At 40.4% G+C, this 20,690-nt stretch overlaps 1 protein-coding gene across 1 annotated transcript in view; it reads right to left on the bottom strand.

Moving 5' to 3' along the window:
- The window catches only part of LOC108607165 (LIM/homeobox protein Lhx1), a 50,988-nt gene extending 32,267 nt beyond the window's left edge, over nt 1-18,721 (bottom strand). Inside the window, exons 1-3 of the mRNA XM_017997816.2 lie at nt 18,120-18,721; nt 2,235-2,430; nt 1,082-1,308 (exon numbers count right to left, since the gene is read on the bottom strand). Coding sequence (XP_017853305.2) covers nt 1,082-1,308; nt 2,235-2,430; nt 18,120-18,162 — 466 coding nt within the window. The 5' untranslated portion in view covers nt 18,163-18,721. The remainder of the gene's footprint in view (nt 1-1,081; nt 1,309-2,234; nt 2,431-18,119) is intronic.
- Between the last annotated feature and the right edge of the window lie 1,969 nt (nt 18,722-20,690).

Here is a 20,690-nt window from a genome sequence, read left to right as displayed (position 1 = left end):
GAAAAAAAAAAAGTTCAACAAGCTGCAGTTCAAGCGAGCGCAGGACAACAAAAATGGCAGCGTTGAAATATTTACCGACGCTAAGTATGCTACAAAAATATTTTGCCAACAGCAACAACAACAACAACAACAACAACAAGCAGCAGTCGAAGCTGTAAACATTTTTTAAATTATGGCAAGCGAGCGTTAAAAATTTGCAAATAAAATGCAAATGAAATTGAAGGTATTTCGAGGCGTTGCTGCGTATGACAGCAACAAAAAGAGAGCGAAAGAGAGCGAGAGAGAGCGAGAGCGTGCGCACACTTAAAGCTTTAATTAGCACACACATCGACAATAATTATGCCAACTTTAAAGTGTTTCAAAATTTGCCTTAAACTCGCAAGCAAAGTGGGCTACGCATTGTAAACTACAGGTAAACTTCATCAAAATTCAATGCGTGTGTGCGCGTGTGTGCGTGTGTGTGTGTATCTTATGCATGACTTTGCTTTATTTATGCAACGCTTGGCGTTTTGTGTAAATATTTGCCAAGCGTTTAGCTCTCGCGCTTAGCTGCTGCTTTGGCAAATGGAATTTGTATAAAAATAATTTGTAAAAATTTTGTGGTTATTTGAGCGCCTGAGCCGCTGCTAAAAGTCAACAAAGCGCATTATCAGCAACAACACTAAACAGTTGGACAGAGTTAGCATAACAAACTGCCTTGGCTAAAACGTTTGTTTCCCCACGTTAATTTGTATGCCAAATATTTCCATATTAAACTATAAACAATTAGTGCAAACAAATGCGAGAGCGCGAGCGCGAGCGCGAGCGACTGCTGCTGCTGCTGCTGGTGGTGGTGAAAAATTCAAATATTTTTGTTGCATGTGCGGCACGTTGCACAATTGTCTAACGCAAATTGCGCCTAAATATACCCAAAGCGTCAACGAGTCTGCCCATGCTGGCGTATACGCAATTTAGTGCCTATTGCTGATAGCATTAGTGTGTAGCCCAAACACAAAGCACAACAAAACAAAAGCTGCACAATCAATTGAACGCATGCAACAACAAAATAAGCCCCCAGCTGATTTGGGGGCACACAACTTACCGCTTAACGAGTTATGGCCGCAGGATGGCGCCTTGCCCAGCAAATAGTCGTCCTTGCAGATAAACTTATTGTCGTCCAGCACGTAAAGCTGCTCGCCTGTGCTCAGCTGCTTGCGGCAAATGCAGCAGGTAAAGCAATTCAAATGGAAAACCTTATCCCTTGGTTTACGCACCAGATCAGATGGAGCTATGCCCTGGCCACAGCCGCTGCACTTGGTGCCGTAACGTCTGCAACAAAGAAGAAGAAGAGACAGTCAGCCAAATGTGTTAATTTCCAGTATAATAATTAAGCGAGCTGTTCACACACATACAAATTGTTGCCTGTTGATTGGTACAGTTTTTTATGAACTTTGTATGTATGAGCCACAAGATTTTAAAAACTATAAATGCTAGCGACTTCTAATTTGGACAGTAGATACTTCTACTCTCAGCTTAGCTTTTGTTTATGTTTTAAATATTAATTTGCTTACGCAAGTCTATAATACAATATTTTATATCTTAAGCACTTTCTTTGCATTTTTATTAAATCAAGCAGCAATTCAGCTATGTCTGTCCGTCTTGGCGTCTGTATGAGCTGCAAGAACTAGCGACTAGTAAGAGCTAGCGACATCAAATTCGGCATAAAGCTAGCTCTATGCTCAGCTCATATGCATTTAATTGTAGAAATTTGAATTTCCACACGCAAGTCTATAATACGCAAGTCTATAATACAATATTTTATATACAAACTATATATCTTAAGCACTTTCTTTGCATTTTTATTAAATCAAGCAGCAATGCAGCTATATCTGTCTGTCTTGGCGTCTGTATGAGCTGCAAGAACTAGCGACTAGTAAGAGCTAGCGACATCAAATTCGGCATAAAGCTAGCTCTATGCTCAGCTCATATGCATTTAATTGTAGAAATTTGAATTTCCACACTCAAATCTAAAAAATAACTATTTATGTGCACAATATTCTAATACACCCAACTATTTTCTCTTATGTGATTGCATTTTGCTTGTTAATTGATTTCTATTGCTGTCCCTATTTCATTTTCAATTAAAATATTTTCTATGCAAAGCACTTGGCCGGCCACTCGAATGTTAATTGACTTCACTTTGCTTAGCTGATTGATTGATTTGTTGTGTGTGTGATTCTCCCATTTGCGCTCACCTGAAGAAATCGTTGCGACAATACAGCTTTGATTCGCGACTGAAGCATTTGTCTGTCAGCGGCTGCAGGCACTCGCAGCATCGGACGCAGGACGCGTGCCAGGCACGCTCCAGCACGTTCAATAGAAACTTATCCAATATGGGCTTGTTGCAGCCAGCACAGGGATCGCCAACGCCGACCGGCGGCTCGCTGCGTCCTGCAAAAAATAGTAGAAGAAAAAACAAGGCGAAAGTTAGTAAAGAATATATAATTTTTTTTTAATTAGGTCAGTCAGACAAACAAAAGGCAGCAGCTTTTAACTTTACACTGCAGTCAGACTTGGGCAACTTTTTATAGCTGACTGTGTTTATTAAATTATTAAACATTGTAAGCTTATGCGCATTATAAGTGCGAATTACTTTATTTTATTTATGCTACAAATTTATTTGGCAAGCATTTAGTTTCAATTGTAAGTAGCTGCAAGTCTAAAGCAGCGCAATGAGTTTCAGTTTATTTCATTAAATAAATATATAAAAAGCAATTAAATAGTCAAAAGATTTTGTTTTTATTAGCAGCTTAATTAATTAGGCTTTAAGTTTAAAGCAACAAGCTGCACTTTATGCTAAGTATAGTTAGTCGCACAAATTTAAGCCAAATTTATTATTATTGCATTGAATTTAAAACTTACTCAACTTCATTTTTATTTATTTAATTTCCAAGCACATTGTGCTATATTTAGTTTTAGTTTTAGTTAATTACAAAAGTGTTGAATGTTGATGCGTGTCGCCTTTTGTTGACCTTTGTGATTATATATATAAGTGTGTGTGTGTGTGTTCGCCTCTCGAGTGAGTGCGCCAAAATCCTTTGAGGCACAAATTAGCACCTCGCTGGGGCCAACGTGTGGCCTTCGGTTTGAGTAAGAAGCAAAGCTCATTAAGCATGCATTAGTTAATGTGTGTGTGTGTGTGTGTGTGTGAGCAAATGAGCAATGCTTGGCTGTACGCAAACATTTGATGTGCAGCTAACACACACACTAACACTAACACTAATACAGTTAAACGTTAACGAATGCACAAAAGTCAGAGCAGCAAATTGTAAAAGGGCCAAAGCGTGAGCTAAGCTTAGATACTTGTATAAATTTAGCTAACGCACACACACACACAGTGGCAGCTCCTGGGGCTGTCCACTCATTTGCACCTCTACCTTAATTGCCAGCAACAACAAGAACAACTGAGTGTCCGACTGAGTGGCATATTGCTCGCAAGTGAATAACTTTGAATTGTGAATGAGAAGTTGAAGCTGCTGCTGCTTCAGCTGAAGCTTGAGCCACCCCGCAGGCCAATTGGGGCTGCCTGGCTGCTTCGTTGTTCTGGAAGGCGTGACGCACACCCCGATAACTGCAACCGGATAATGATAGACGCCAAGCCTTTTAAGCGGCATTGGCATTGGCCAAACAAAAACCCGCAGGGCTGCGCTTACCGACAAAATTTCTTGCTCCAGTCAATCAGTCAATGGGCAAAAGGGCAAAGACCAACAGCAGCAGCAGCAGCAGCAAGAAGAAGAAACTTTTTGTATGCGCCCATGGGGCATATTTAAGCATGGGCGTATGGGCGTGGCACAGGTAAAAAAAAAATAAAGCCTGTACGTCCGTTTGTCCGTCTGTCCTTGTGTGTGTGAAATTTATTTTCATTGAAAAAGTTTTGTTACGTTTTTTTATTTTGTTGTTTGGTAGGCGTATGGGCGTGTCGCATGTCCTCACATCCTGCTGCTGCTCAGGCTCAGGCTCAGGCTCAGGCTCAGGCTAGTCGCATTAATAATGCTATTAAAGGCAAACAGACGCGCATTGCTCATACGCCCTGTGGACGACTGCTGGACAAATGACGAGCGCTGCAGCAAACAAGCGACAGCCACTCGCTCGCCATTATAAATGAGCAACTGACACACTGATTGATTGACGAATTGACTCATTTTTTTTTTGCAAGTCTGTCTTGCAACTAATGGGGCAGGAAGAGCGCGAGAGAGGCAGAGGCAGCGGCAGCGGCAGCGGCAGAGCGAGAGAGCGCAGCGCGCATATGTCAAAATTGACGGATGTTATCAATCATTTTATGCCGCTGCAGACAATTTTTAATGAACGTCTATAGACGTTTATAGACAGAACGACCAAACGACCGACACACAGGCCTAAACTTCGAAGCCCAAGCCCAAGCCCGAGCCCAAGCCCAAGAGCCCGAAACCCAAACTCAAACCCAAAGCCAAACTGAAACTGAAACTGGAAGTGAAGTGAAGCAGACAGGCAGCCAGCCACAGTGGCTGCTAAAAAGATTGCGCCTGAGCTCTTGCGCTGGTTAAACGGTTGCCTCACTCTTAAATATTATTATTATTATTTTTATATATTTTTAAGGCGTCGCCTGTGCCTGTGCCTGTGCCTGTGCCTGTGCGCAAAATAAGTTTTCAACGAAATTCAAGCAACAGCTGCTGCCGCTTCTATATAGAAAATATTTGCTGCATGAGAATTTAAAGCGAGCGCAGCTGTTTCAAAAATAATTAAATGACTAAACAGTTAAATATTTAAAGTGCATGCATCAACAAAAAAAGTGCGTGTTAGTTTATTAATTTAAGCGACTGTTGCTGGCAATTTAAATATTGTTGGCTACCGGTTGCTCAGCATCGAAATTTATGTAACGATGTGGAAAAATTGCCGCCGCTCTAGGCGACAAAGCAACTGCCACTGTCAACAAAATGATTTGAGCTCGCCACACTCTGCCGACTTGAGAGTTGAAGTTGAAGTTGCACAATCGCAGTTGCATGCATCTGTTTTGGCCACTGTGCGGCAGCAGCAGCAGCAGCCATTGACCGCTGGCAAGGAGACTCTGAGGCACGTACAAAGCATTTTGCACAACATTTTCCGCGCTCGCTTGCAACACACAAAGGCCAATAATTGTGTGGCAGAGTCCCAGAGACTCCTAACTGCATTTATAATGCAGCAGCAGCAGCAGCAGCTTCTTCATGGCTCGCTGGGCTGGGCTGCGGCAACACCCAAAAGGCCAACCCAGTCAGCCAGTCAGCCCAGCATTGACTGAAAGCCCAAGAGCAGGCATTCATGGATGGACGATAGCAACAGCAGCAGCTGCAACAGCAACAACAACAATATTATAAACAATAGCAGCAGCAACAACATTTATATTTCTTTTACTTTTTCTTGTTGCTGTGAAAAATTCATTCGACATCAGCGCAAAAAAATCAGCTTCAGCCTCAGCTTCAGCTTTGTAGCTCTGGCTCTGACTCTGGCTCTGGACTCTGTTGTTGCAACTTGGCCAAAAAGCACTTGTGCTGCTGCTGCTGCTGCGCCATGTTGGTTACGCCTATATAAGCCGCAAGCCGCCCGCCACCGCCCACAGCACACAAAGCCCCCAAAAAAAAAAAAAAAACCCAATAAGAAAACGAGCAAAAAAATAAACGTGACTAAAATGTTAAAGCCATAAGCAAGAAAATCCAAACCGGCAGCCACAAGCAGCAGCAGCAGCCGTCGCTCAATCGCATTCATTTCTTTCTTTTTCATTTTCTTTTTTTTTTGTTAGCTGCTGCTTTTCTTGTGGTTTTGTGGTTGCTTTGCTTCTGTCTACTACGCTTTGCTTTGCTTTGCTTTGCTTTGCTCGCTGGCTGACTGTGGCTCCAAGTCTTAGTCTGTGTATATCTAATGCAAAAATCCAAATGAAAATGTGTGAGCGAGAGAGCGAACGAACGACGAGTCAAGCATCAGGCATTTGGTTAGATGCGGCGTATGCGTAATGCCAGTGCCTTTAGCCTTGCATTTCGGTCATTTGTGCATACTAATGAGCAAAGAAAACTGAAAACTTCACTCCACATTTTGAGGCTTTAAAAATGATGAGAAGCGCAAAGAAGCGTCGTCGACAAAGTTTAGCAAGTAAAATGAATTTGAAGTGAATTTAAATATTAAAAAACACAAAATCAATTGGCAAATCGTTGGCTGCATAGATTTGAAATATTTAGATCAAATAATCAAATAGAATTCAATTCAAAATAAGCGGAAAATAATATTTTTTTAACAATTCTTGTTTGATTTTGAAATAAAATATTTTTAGCAGAAAAGAAAAGCTTATAAAATTGTATATAACATTTAAATAAAATTTATAAGCTTCTGCTACCTTTTGATTTTATAGTTTGTGTATTTAAAATATTTATAAAAATTATATAAGCTAAATATGTTTGCTCTCCTGGTATTTAAATATTTAATTTTAAATTTCTGCACTCAACATTTCTAATTCTAATTCATGCTTAGCGACTGACTTGACATTTTGATTTTATTTAACAGAGTTTTGAGGCCATAGCATAAACAAATGCAAACACACACACACACACACACACACATACGTATATAATGGGAAGTTGTCTATGTACATGGCAAGTCAAAGTTCAACATTGTCAACGTGCTTGTTGCTCTTGCTCTTGCTGTTGTTGTTGCTGTTGTTGCTTGTTTGTTAATACGCTTGAAATATTAATATGAACTTAACACCTAGTTTGGCTGGCCCTGTTGCTGCGTTTTCTTTATGCTTGTGCCGCTCAAGTTGTTAACATTTTAATTACATAATTAGTTGCGATATTAGCGCCAGACAAAGCAAATGCAAACAAATGCAAAATTGAAGAAAATAAATGCAAATAAATAAATATGCGCAATATAAGAGCCTCAATTTTATATACTAGCATTTTATATATAATTATTTTGCACTATGTATTTGTCTTTAATGTGGCCAGCCAGGCTTTAATGCGATTTTCTTTTGTAGCCATTTTAGCCTTGTAAATTTTATGTTTATATTGTGTTATGCGCTCGTTTTGTTGTTGCTTTTATTTAATGCGCGCACAAGATACGAAAATACGCCTCCTTTTCTGTAACTCATGCATATAAAGTATCTGATAGATACACAGAGCCGGCAGCAGCAGCAACATGAAAGTCGCAACGCCTTGTCGTTTGGGGCGTGTGGCAAGCAGCGCGGCTGTAGGGCGGGGGACTGGGGGCAGCCAGGACTGCAATCGAGTAGCTGGACAAAGAAGGCGGCGGCAGCCAGAAGCCATTGCCGAGCTCCCAATGTCGTCGTCGTCGTCGTCGTCGTCGCCATCGCGCAACTGTTTACTTTGCCATTATATTTCCAAAACCAAAACCAAGCGGCAACCCTCAGAGACTCAAAGCGCAAGTAAAACAAAAAAAAAGCAGCAAAAATAATAAAGTAAAGTAAAGTAAAGTAAAATAAAAGTATCTGTAGCTGTAGCTGTAGCTATCGCACTTTTGCCTATCAGTTGTCTTATATCTTGAGCTCAAGCCCCTTTTGCAACAAAAAAAAAAAAAAAAAAAACAGCAAGCAAAACAAGTTCTGTGTGTTTGGCTGCTTTTTGTATTAAAATTCATGACGCGCTCTCTCTCGCTCTCGCTTGCTTATTAACTTGGCTGTCTGAGCTCGAGAGCTTTGAGACGCTGCTGGACACATAATTTTTGCTCAGCAGGTTGTTCGAGATCAGCCCATATGACGAGCATTAACATTTCCATTTCCATCAGCAACAGCATCAGCATCACATTTCCCTATTGCCCAGCGCGCCCCATTTCCATACTCATCATCATCTTCATAGCTGTTGCCATCAGTCTACGTCGAGAGACGCTGCATGTGGCTCCCATCGTCATCAACATTGTCGTCAGGACACACAGGGCAGAGATTTTTATAGGCTTGAGAGCCACAGTCACATTTGCTTTTATTTCTTTACATATCAACAGCCCAGGCACAGGCACAGGCACAGGCAGCGTGCAAGCGAGATAGCAATAGAGGTGGCTATGCTAGCGTAGCTATAACTGTTGGCTGGGTGGGTGGGTGGTTGGTTTGCTTGCTTACTTGCGCCCACTCGTTTGCACACAAAGCTCGTGTCGCCGTCAGTTCGTGTCCCTTTAGCAGCTGCTGCTGTTGTTGTTGTTGTTGTTGTTGTTGTTGTTGCTGTTTGCGTTTGTCAGCAGACAGATAGCCAATGATAAACCTTAGCGTATGAGTGATGTGTCCACCCAACCACCCAACCAGTCGATTCGTCGCTGCCTCTGTTGCTCCCCAAAGGTCTTTCCATATTATTTATAGCTGCCGCCTTCGTTTTCTTTTTCGCCCATTTCTATCTATCTATATATAAATTTTGTTTCTTTTTACATTTTTATGACGCACATGCCGCAGCTGAAGATGTTTCCAAGTTGTAAGCACAAAAGTAGCTTAAGCAAATGTTCTCGGCCAAGCCCGAACCCGAACCCGAACCCGAACCAGAGCCCAGAGCCGCTCCTAATAGCTTTGTAAATATAACCCCAACAGCAACTTGTGGACAAAAGATAAGCGAAAAGTACAAAGAGCTACGCTTGCTACCTTGCATTACTTTAGATTTGTTATATTATTATATATATATTATTATATTTGTATGCGTATAAGCCAAAAGCAAGCCTATTTCAATAGAATAAATGATAGTGCAACTAAATACTTAAGCAATTAGTTTGGAGTATTGAACTTTAATACAAAAGTTAGCTAAGGTAGTTGAAGTAATTGGTATAAGCGAAACTAATCTAAATCTAAATAATTTTAATGCATAAATATTTAAAAAGTAATGCTGCCCTTAATATTTTATTTATTTGTAATTAGGCAAGACTGAATATATTCATATAATGACTATAATTACTTGTAATTATTAAGCAGTTATGCCTAACATTTATAAAAATTTTAATTCTTGAAGTAATTGAAAATAGTGTAAATACTTTAAATGTTTAGTTGTAAATATATTCAATATATTACAAGTAATGCTGCATTATTTTTTTATTATTTGTAAGTAATTATAGTGCATTTAAAGTAATGACTATACAATTACTAGTAATTATTAAGCAGTTATGCTTCTAACAGAAGAATTTAAAGTAATTGCAATAAGTGCAACTAATTTAAATACTCTAAATGCAATTATTTTGAATAATTAACAAGTAATGCTGCATTAATGTTGAACTAATTGTATTATAAGTATTTATAATACAATCAAAGTAATGACTATACAATTACTAGTAATTATTTAGCTGTTATGCACTAAACAAAGTGGTTCAAGTCATTAAACTAAATACGCCTAATGCTGGAATTGTTTTAAAAATTAAATTAATGTAATGCTGCATTAATTTTTAATTATATGTAATTGCAAGCAAAGCGCAAAATATTTATAATTCAATCAAAGTAATGACTATACAATTACTAGTAATTATTAAGCAGTTATGCTTCTTATAGAAGAATTTGAAGTAATTACAATTAGTGAAACCAATCTAAATACACTAAATGCAATTATGTTGAATAATTAACAAGTAATGCTGCTATCAAAATAATGATTACAACTAATTATTTAGCAACTATGTGCTAAAAATTTAATTCTATTGCAATTGTAACTAGCAAACATTTCTATATTTTTATATAGTAGCTGAAGTGCTTTGATTTTTATTTGCCACACAATATGCTGCAACAGAGTTGATATTTTGCAATATGCTGCAAAGCCCTTTCATAAAGTAGCAATAAAACAACAACAACAACAACAACAACAACAAAAGCGGGGAAAAGCCACAAGCGTTCATGCTGCATGGGATGTTACAGTTGATGCCGCTGACATCGCTTGTTTGTTTTGTTAATATCAATGGCGTAGCGCACACACACACTAACACACACACATGTACAATATGTGTGTGTGTGTGTGTGTGTGTGTGAATGGTAGTCAAGTGACGCCAGCCAAAGCATTTGATGTGGTCGCTGGGGTCGCTTTGTCGCGTCGCCCCATCGTGCTGCAATAATTGTGACTGCCATGTTTGCATGTATGTGTGCTTAAAATGAATAATATGACTATATACATATATATATATATATATAGCTATAGCTAAAGCTATTGTTATTGTTGCAGCAGCTTGTCGAGCTTCGAGCTCATTGATTGATTTTAAATGCTTTTGGTGTTGGCGATTCATTTAAAATTTATGTATTTGTAAATTTGCATTTTGCAATATTTAATGTGGCAGCCACAGACTTCGAAACAGATATAGAGTGAATGTGTGTGTGTGTGCCACGCCCCATTGTGGGCGCTGGCGTTAGCTGACTTTGGGGCCCGAGAGCGCTTAATGCGATTAAAGGTTTAAAGTTTTGTGCTAAATAAAGCGCATGCCGAAAAGGGGGAAAAGCAAACGGCAATTTGCGCAAATGTTGCAATTGCATTGCTCATACGCCCCGTACAATTCACAGCTGCAGCAGCATTTTGGGAATTTAGCTTTGATTTGCAGACAATTTTCTTGATAAAATACACACACACAGACGCACGACTGCAGCTCAAGCAATAATATTATGCAAGTTGGTTTTGATATGCTGCTGATCAGAAATGCGCAGCCCCCCCCCAGTCCTCCTCACTTTCCTATGCTTTTGTCTTGCTTTTCAGTTTGTTTATTTGCATGCGTTTGCTTTTGGGCGCCTCTGTCAATGTCCTTTAATTGGTTTTCGCATTAATTTTGCAAATTTATTACTTCACAACTGTCAGTGTCAACTACCACCCACTCCCCCCTAATATAGCTAAACGCTTGCAGCTCGACGCTCGAATTTGCAATTAATAATAAACTAAACTACATGTGAAAATTTGTTTGACAGCAACTGATATTTGAACTCGAACTCGAACTCTGGAACTCTTCAAGCTCAAAAACTTTGTCTTGCTCTTGCTCACTCTCTCGCTCTCGCTCGCGCTCTCTGTCTCTTTCTCAGTCCATTAGATGCATAAGCTGCCGCAGCGAGTTCTCGTTGATAAGCGCAATTTATGCGAAGCAGCAGCAGCAAAAAAAATATTAAACTGGGGCGCAGGCAAAAAGAAACCGTTATAACGGTTATAGCTTATCACGATCTTACGCTTCACTCGACGCGCAACTTCGTTCTCTCTCTCTCTCTCTCTCTCTCTCTCGCTATGTGACAAAGCATTAACCTTGAATGCGGCAACTGCAGCAGCAGCAGCAGCAGCAGCATCAGCCACCACCCACTTGGACTTAAGCCCAAGCGCCATTTGGGGTGGCAAAGTCAACCGACAACAGCAACACTCTTATCGCCCAACAGCATCAGCAGCAGCAGCAGCATCAACGACCAAGTCTAACGTTACCAAACGTCGCTGCTGCTACCCCGCCCCAACGCCTCAAAACCTCAGCGCGTGCAACACATCCGTTAAACGGCTCCGAGTCCATTTGAGCGGTTTCTGATTTCCAACTGATAACAACAACAATAACATTTGATTTTGGTTTGAAATATTTCAACAACTTTGGCTGTGCTGCAGAAATTCAAGACATGTCAACTTTCATTAGTTTAAGGCTAACAAAACAATATTTTTCAAAACTATATAGTTTATAAATTTAAATAAAATATAGTATTTGCTTTGGGTTTTGAATTTCTTGTAATCAATAAGTTTAGCATTGCATTCATTTCAAGAAAAAACGAGAGCAAACTTTCTAAATGTTAAACTAAAATATGAAGCAGAAAATTAACTTTCATTAGTTAAAAGCATAAGCAAATATTTTTATTTTATTTAAATTTATTTAAAAATAAAATGAAAACTTTCCAACTTTGGTTACTTAAGCAGCTAAATTACAAGCTGAATATATTTTGTAAGAAAATGAAGTAGAATTAAAATATAAAACAGCAGCATTTAAACAAATTGTTGTTAACGTTAAACTTGCTGCATGATAAAAAATAGCAAAAGAATTATTTTATTTTATTCATATTTTCTACTACTCTCAAACTTTCTAGATAATAATAAAAAGCAATTTGCTAGCTAGAGCAGCATTACAAACATTAACTAAATATTAAGCTCTAAAGCAAATCGCTTAACGCTATATAAACTCCTTGAGCCAACTTTATCATATGCCAACGTATCTGAAGCAAATCGTTGATGAGGATTGAGTAGTAGGCGCGTCGTCCAGTTAAAGTTGAAGTTGGAAGTAGTCAAAGTTGAAATCGCCGCATCAACTGATGCGTTGCAATTTGTTACGGTTCGTTGTTAAACAAATTTAACATAGTTACGGCTGCTGCTGCTGCTGCTGCTGCTGCTGCTGCTGCTGCCCGCCCGCCCGCTGCTTCTTCTTTAACATATGATTTTTGTTTTATAATATTTTGGCTCTTTTGGCTTTTGTTCGCGCTGCGCGTTTTGATGTTTTGCCGCAAATGGTTTAGCAACAATAATAATTACGAGACGTGTAGTATATGCGTGTGATTTTGATTAATTAATTTGCATACAAGCCCAGCATAACAACAAAATCAAAATGTTGCCGCTGAGGCGCCTGCAACATGTTGCAAACACGCCGCCGCTCACATGTGTCTATAAATATCGTTTGGCTGGCAAGTTTATAATGCAGCCATAATCAAATTAATAAACGCACAATAAAAACGCATAACAAATTGCCATTCATTGAGTTCTGCCGCAACAGCAAAGATCTCAACACACACACACACAGACACAGGCAGAGAAGAGAGCGATCCAAGGTGCGCTCTGTTGCTGCAGCAGCAGCAGCAGCAACATTACACGCATCATTATATGTTGAACGTTTTTCGGTTATTGATGATATGGCGGTCCGTTTCACAGGCGACGACGACGACGCCCGCACCGCTCCAAAGGCCGCTGCATGTGTGCTGCTTCTCCTTCTTCTTCTTCTGCTTGTTCTTGGTTGCCGACAACGCTTCACTTGCTATGCCTACAAAACCTAGCGAAGAAAAGCAACACAGCAAGCAAAAGAGATAGAGAGAAAGAGAGGGGAAAAGAGCAAGCAACTGCACATCCAACAAAAATTACATTAGCTGAACTTTTCTTCCTTTTGGAAGAACAAGAAATTTTGTTTCGAAGCCTTAAATTATTTTATATTTGAAGTAAAATAAAGAACAAGGAACAGAAATGTCTTAAATCCAACAAAAATTACATAAGCTGAACATTTATTCCTTTTGGAAGAACGCTCCAAGACGAAAACTGGCAACAAGAAATTTTGTTTCGTAGCCTTAAATTATTTTATATTTGAAGTAAAGCACAGAACACAGAAATTTTTTAAAGTCTGCAGTCATTTCCAAGCCAAATGCCAAATCCAAATATGCGGAATATTTTGTTAGCTCGTCTATAATTCATAAAAAGCGGTAGAAACAGCCAAGAAAGGAATTTTGTTAATTTAAGTTGCAAATTGAAAAAGTTCTATTGCTCTATTTCGAAGAGCAGCTAAAATATTTTTTCCAGAAGAATTTATCAATAGAGAAATTTATGCTAAAAGCAGTTCATAGCCGATTTTGAATTAATGCCATGCATTGCATTTGCCACATGGCTCAATTGGTGAGCTAGTCAGCTGGAAATTAATTCAATTTGATTTTCATTAGCATATTTGCATTAGGCAATTGCGGACAAGTAATAAATATAGCATTCAGCGAATATTATCAATTGCATAATTAAATTCAATTGTTTTAATTCAAATGAATGCGCATTCATGCAGTGAAATATTTAAATGTTAATAACATAATAAAAGAGTTGCTTAAAGCAAGAAGATCGAACTTTATTTTGAATGATTAAAAATATTCCCAAAAGCGCAATAAATTTAACTCTAAATAGTTCTAAAAGCAGCTGCCAAAATTAAAAGTTCAAGCACAAATTTTCTTCAACAGCAATTTCTGTTCGGTTGGTGTATACAAAACGCTTAGTGACATTTTTGCTGGGTTGACTGTTGACTGCTGCTGCTGCTGCTGCTGCTGCTGCTGCTTGCGACGGCTGCTGTCGAAACACTCGGAACTAATCGCATTTAGCTGCGGTCATCTGCGGCGCGATCGTTTTTCTTGCTCGCTTTGGTTCCACAGTCTCTCGAGAGTCCAGGCTGCGAGTCGAGTCGAGTCGAGTCGAGTCGAGTCTCATGCCCAGTCCTGTGCACTGGCACTCTGGACTCTTTGGGTTAAAGGTCATTATCACTCCCTCCGTGAAGCGACTGCGTGAGAGCGCGTCAAGTGGCTCAATTGTGAGCCCAACTGGCTGCGAAATTGTTGTTGTTGTTGTTGTTATTTTTAATGGTTGTGCGCTCTCTCGAATTTTGTGCTTTGTCTGTTGCTTGGCAAAAATCTTTTGGTTATAAATCAATAGGCTAAGGCTGTGCGGCTACCGTTTCAACTGCGGAAGCGCCCAAAACAAAAAATATATAAATAAATAAATAAGCAAAAGTGTAAGCTGGCGAAACAGAAAACAAAAAAAAAAAAACACAAAGCAAAGAAACTAAATTATAATTAGAAAACGCAGCGACAAAAGCTGCTTTTAGTGCTTTTAGCTTATTTTATTTTATTTCATTTTGTGTGCAAGTGTCAAGTGTAAAATAACCTGTTGAGTGCATTTGTTATTACTATTTTTGTTGTTGTTGTTGTTGTTGTTGTTGCTGGGGCAGTAAATCAAGCCAAAAAGGCGATAAGCTACACAAATGAATTGTGGGCCAACAACAATAACTCAAAAGCAACAGCAGCTCACAAAAAAATATATAACAAAAAAACTTAAAAAAAAATAGCGCAATAGAACGAACGAACCTGTTGATGATGTTTTCTTCCCCTCCCCCCCACAGCACCGACTGCAAATCTACACAAAGCTGCGTGGACTTTCCGCTGAAAACTGTCTGCGGTTTAGTTTTAGTTTCAGTTTCTTTTTTTTTTTTTGCTTTAAGTCGAGTTCGCTCTGAGCTGCTCTGAGACTCTGCTGAGGTTGCTTGCAATGAAATTTATGGCGTATAAATTATCTCACACGTTGACTATTGACAGCTTTAAAATAATCGTAAAACGGCAAAGAAATCATAAAAGAGCCACAGAGCGCGGAAACCAGAACACAACACACGGGGCAAACAAACAGCGCAGAGCCATTCAACATGAATTACTATTTCAGCTTCAAGTCGGACAAAAAATGAGAATATATATAAAAAATAAATATGCATATACAGTAGATAAACTATAAAAGCAATGTAGCTAGCTCTAGCGGAAAAAAGTTGCTAAGCAAAGCAATTGAGAGCTTTGAATATTTTTTTAAACTATTTTATATTTAATTTTGCACTAAGTTTTATCATTTTTATATATGGCAAGCAGTCTAAATCGTGCGCTAAGTCAGTCTTGTGTTTACAATATATAAACCGTATAATTAATTTTTATGTAAAATGATTAATTTATAATTAAAATTTAGCTAACTAAAAGAATTGATTTTGACTGAAGCGTAGCAATAATTAATTTAATTTTGTTTTAAAATTGAAATATATTTTTTTACTTGAAAATTGAAGCATAATAGAAATGCATGGATAGAAATTTCGTCTCTCTTGTTAAGTTTACTTTAGTTAAATATAAATAAGCAAATTTATAAGTTCAAATATATGTTTTAAGCGTTGCGAAAAATCTAAGCCTGTAATTACAATTAGTTAGGTTTTAAATTAACTAAATATATATATATATATTATATATAAATCTTGAACTTTTGCTAACTAAAAATGTTGCTACAATAAAATGTTGCTCTTAGCGTATGCCTACTGTATTTTAAAGTATGTATATATAGCTGTGTGTATCGAACTGTCGGACAGGCGATGATTGTTGCGTCCTGATCGTGTCTTAAGCTTTTTTGCTTTTTTCCCAGCAGTTGGGGGCCGCAGACTGTGGCCGAGACTCTAAGCTTGAGAGCTGGGGGCCCACACGAAAGCAAGTTGGCGCCTTGGCCAACGATCGGTAGCGGCTATTATCATATATAAGCTAAGCTATATAGTTGATTTATATGTACGCAAGCTTAGGCTGAAAGACTAAGTAGCAAACTTAGCTATTGAGTAGTCGTAAGACCACCCACCCACCAGTGGGTAGCGTACAGTAGTCAGTCATTTAGTTTTCGAGACTTTGGCAATTCTCGTTTTTTGCATCTCTCAACGGCTCATTATGTGCTGCAATTTATAGCCAACGCCACGCCCAACGCCTTTGGTCAACTGCAGTTCTTTTGTCATATGTGCGAAGCTGCCGGCTACGCTTTTAGGCAATAAATCAAGCGGCAGAGGGGGCAGCGGGTGGAGCGTGCGCTGTCTCTTTTGTCTATTACATTAGCGTTAGTTGCTGCTGCTGCTGCTGCTGCTGCTGCTGCTGCTGCTGCTGTTTTGGCTCGTAAAGCGACTTGAGCAACTGTTGACCGTAAAAATGATGAAGAAAATGGCGCATAAAAAATGTTGACTGACTTTTTTCATTCTTTTTTTTTTTGCAACTGCCGCGCGCGTTGACGCTTTGAGTAAAAGATCAGAAGCTGCTGCTGCACACAAAAGGCAACAACGTGAGGCTGCAAATATTGTTGCATGTTGCAAGAGTCATTACCCAGCCACGTTGATCGCTTGTTGCTCTGCGCTCGCTCTCTGGACAGTCATAAATGTTGATGAACAGCAGGCTAACTTTGTTAAAGGCGTTACTGTTGTTCCTGCTGCTGCTGCTGGTGCTGCAATTGCTGTTTGGTGTTGCTGCTGTGCAACGGCAACAACAAAATTGAAAAGATGCAAGCAGCAGATACAAAACAACAGCAACTACTACAACTTGTAGTTGCCTGCAAATGTTTTATGACTTTTAGCTGCGCTTTGTTCTATGTTCCGTCGTCGTCGTTTCTCTGTTGTGCCGTTGACAGCTTTGACTTTTGACTTCTGGGACCTCGGTGCACGCCCCACCGCCCGCCGCACTTGACCAGCACTTGGAATGGCCTGGCGCGCTTAAATTTATGAGCCAAGTTGCCAAGCCAAGTTGCAGCAGTTGCAACTCAGCAGTTTATGTTTGCCGCTGCATTTTCAGGCTCAACAAATTTGTTGCAACTCCCACCACCACCACCCACCCCCTGCCTGCCTGACTGCCTTGCAAACTTTTTTTTTGTGTTTTTTAATTCGTTCGCCTGACATTAAACAGTCAGCAAAAGTGAAAATTTGACATCATAGCAAATGAAATAAAACAAAAACAGTCGAACAAACAACAGCAGCAGCAGCAACAGCAGCAACAACAACTGACAAACAACAAGAAAACTTTTGACAACTCGACGCAAAAGTTTTCTGCACAGAAAACATGCGAAAGCGAAACAAAATGGGCGCAATAGAAAAGGACAGCAATATGCCAACTCAGCCAGGGCTTCCTTCTTGTTGTTGTTGTTGTTGTTGTTGCTGGCGCGACCCTGCAGCAAGTTCAAAAGTGTAAAACTTTGGACTCATGCTTAACCCAAAGCGGTGCACCAAATAAACTAAGGAGACAAACTTTTGCGTGCTTAACCCCTTGTTGCCAACAAACATTGAAGCAACAATTTGTGCGGTAGCAAGCTAAAGAACTTGTCGGCAGAGTTATAGTTGAGTTTAAATATATGTAGCGCAGATTTTTCTAATTTTTAGTTAACTAAAAAAAAACTCTGACTCTGAACTTTAAAGAAATTGCTGCCCAAACAATTTTTATAGCATAGGTTTAATATTTTTGAAAAAATGTATAAACTTTAGCGACTGTTTCAGCAAAATATTAGAAAAATTATGAGCTCAAAACTGAGAATTTTTACTGCTTTAATTTAGCATATAACATATATATAAATAAAAATAAAACTGAATGCTACGCTGTAGAATTTTCTTGGATATGGCTTTAGCTTAAATAAAATTGCTAGTCTCGAATCTAATAATTTGACTACTTGCTGCTGTTTCGATCTCAAGCTTAAGCAACAATTTGAGCATAAAAAATTGAAGTTGCCCCTTTCGGAACGCAGCCGTCGCTAGGCGCTTAGCTTAACCCATGCTGGCCACTCACTGCACAACTGCAGATCAGTTCAAAAACAAACTTAAGCTGCGAGTGGCAGTTGAAGTTGAGAACTCACCTATATTGTGCTGATTTGTGTGCAGGACCGCGCCGAATGCCATTAGATCCTTGACGGGTGGTGCTCGGCTACCGAGGGCGGCAAAACCGTCGCCCAGAAATGACGCCAGCGCGACAGCCCTGAGGGGCGCTTTGGATGCCTCGGTGAGAATTTTGTTGTCGAATATATTGAAGCTGGGGGGGCGATATGATAATGGCGCACACACACACCAACACACAACGCGTACACAGACGCACGCACGCACACACACACGCACGCACGCACACAGAGACGCGCACGCTCCCCACCCACACGCGATGCGAGAGCGAGACGCAAGACGCTTAAAGTTTGGGCGCTGGATGAAGTTTGTAACTGAAGCTTGGCGAGATTGTGGAGCTGGGAGCACGTGTGTTGCTGCTGTTTGTGTTTTGTATGCCGGCGGCAAAAAGCAGCAGCTGTGGGCAGCTGACTTTTGTTTTGAATTTTGTTTTGAATTTGTTTTGTTATGATTTAAAATGCGCTAGTTGTAATCCACTTGGCACTGCGAGATTAATGGAGCCAGCCTTAAAATTGTGTTGTTGTTGTTGTATTCCTTGAGCAAACTCACTTGAAAAAAACTTGAGCAACACAAAAAAACAAACGCACGCGACGACAATCATTAATTAATTAATTAATTAATTATTATGCAAAATAAATATTCAACGCATATGCATTAATCAGCTGTTCGTTTAAGCTTAAGCGCGTATTTTATCTTTGTTTTGATTTTGATTTTAGTATAGGAGGCAACGTCTTTTTATCAAACTGCAATAGAAACGCAAACGGACCGCAACAAGCGACCGCACCACGCGAACGTCAAACAAAAACTGAAAACAGCGACGGGGCAGCAGCAAGTCAAAGCAACGAACGAACGACGACGCAGCGACGCAGCGACGGCGACGACGACGACGAGCAGCAGCAGCGACGAACGAATGGCAGTGCGAAAGGCGAGCCCAACACACACAAACTGTTGGCAGCAGCAGCAGCAGCAGCAAACCGGTGGCCAACATATGAGCGCAAGCAAACGATACCGATACCTGATGCTGCTGCCGTCGTCGTCGCCGACGTCGCTGCTTGAGACCACAGCGCGCGCCTACCCCTGCGCTAGCTCTGAGCGTACGAATCGCATGCGCGCTCACTCACACACACACACAAACACATAGACGCGCTTGTCGCTTGCTCAATGGCAAACACAAAAATATTTCCCCAATCTCTAGGCCTGCTGGCATGCGTTAGAGCGAGACAACCAGCTGCATGGGCCTGGCCTCTGCCTGGCAAAAATAGCAATGGAGTCTGTTGCTGACATTTGTCGCAGTCATCGTGCTGCGGCGACAGTTCAGTCGACGTCGTCGTCGTCGCTGCTGTCGTTTGCGGTTAGCAGGGGGCGTTGCTAAGCAACTGGTTTCGGTTTCTCGATTGCTGCTGCTGCTGCTGCTGCTGCTGCCCGCCTGCTGAGGCAGGCGTTCGCATATTGTACGCTGCTGCCGCTGCGCATCCTCTCTGCTAGCAGCGGCAGCGCACTTGTTGTTGCTTTTCGCTGCTGGTTGGGGCAGAAAGTTTGTCGAACCAATGGCATTTTTCAAAGTGACATTTGGCGCTTTTCCTCTTCTTGTTACAGTCACGTTCGCAGCCCTGTCTCTCTGTCTGCGTTGCCATTTATGCAAGTGTGTGTGTGTGTGTCTCTCTATGTGTGTGTGTGTTGCCTTTCCAAGGTAAAATGTCAAATGCTTTTGGACTGTCAACTGTTGGTCGCAACTTTTCAGTTGAGTTTAGTACATTTTTTTTGTTGTTGTTGTTTTGTTTGCTTGTTTGTCTGTTTGTTTGCATTTGGTTTGTACTTTATGCAAACTTTGGCAGCAGCAATGTTGCTATTTGCTGTTTAAAGCGCAAACTTTAAGCAGAACAACAACAATAACAACAACAACAACAATTGTTGTTAGCCTTGTCAAAGGCAGCAAAAGTATAAAAAAGGCAGCAAAAAATTTGTTCAACGCCCCTTTGGCGTTTTAACGCATTGAAGCAACAACAACAAGTTTCGATGTGTTGTTGTTGTTGTTGTTGTTGTTGTTGCTGGCGCATTTTGTATTCCGGCAGCGTTCGCAATTCGCATTCAACGTGACATGGTAATAAGCCAAAGATCAAGCGCAATAAAAAATGAGCAAAAAAAACTAAAAAAAAAAGTAAAAATTGCAACAACAACAAAACGCATGCCAAACTTCAAATAGGAAGACAACAACAACAACAACAACAACAGCTGCTGCTGCTGCTGCTGCTTTGACACTGTCAGAGCGAGAGCGAGAGAGCGAGCAAGGAAGAGTGTGAATGCAAGCGCGTCAGCCTAGAGCGTGAGCGAGCACGAGAGCGAGCACGACGCAGCGCAAGAGCGAGAGAGAGAGAGAGAGGCACACAGAGAGAGAGAGAGAGAGCGCCCGCCCCAGCAGCGAACTCTGAGCTGGGCAGTGGGTGGCGCCCGCAGTCACACGTTTATCTTTGTGTGTGCGCCTCGCTGTGCGTGTGGGGAGCGCCATTGTCGTTGCTGCTGCTGCTGCTGCTGCC

The sequence above is a fragment of the Drosophila busckii genome, chromosome X (genome assembly GCF_011750605.1).
Source record: "Drosophila busckii strain San Diego stock center, stock number 13000-0081.31 chromosome X, ASM1175060v1, whole genome shotgun sequence".
Taxonomy (NCBI): Eukaryota; Metazoa; Arthropoda; class Insecta; order Diptera; family Drosophilidae; genus Drosophila; species Drosophila busckii.
Note: the sequence above shows the minus strand (reverse complement) of the source record. Positions and strands in the feature narration are given on the sequence as shown.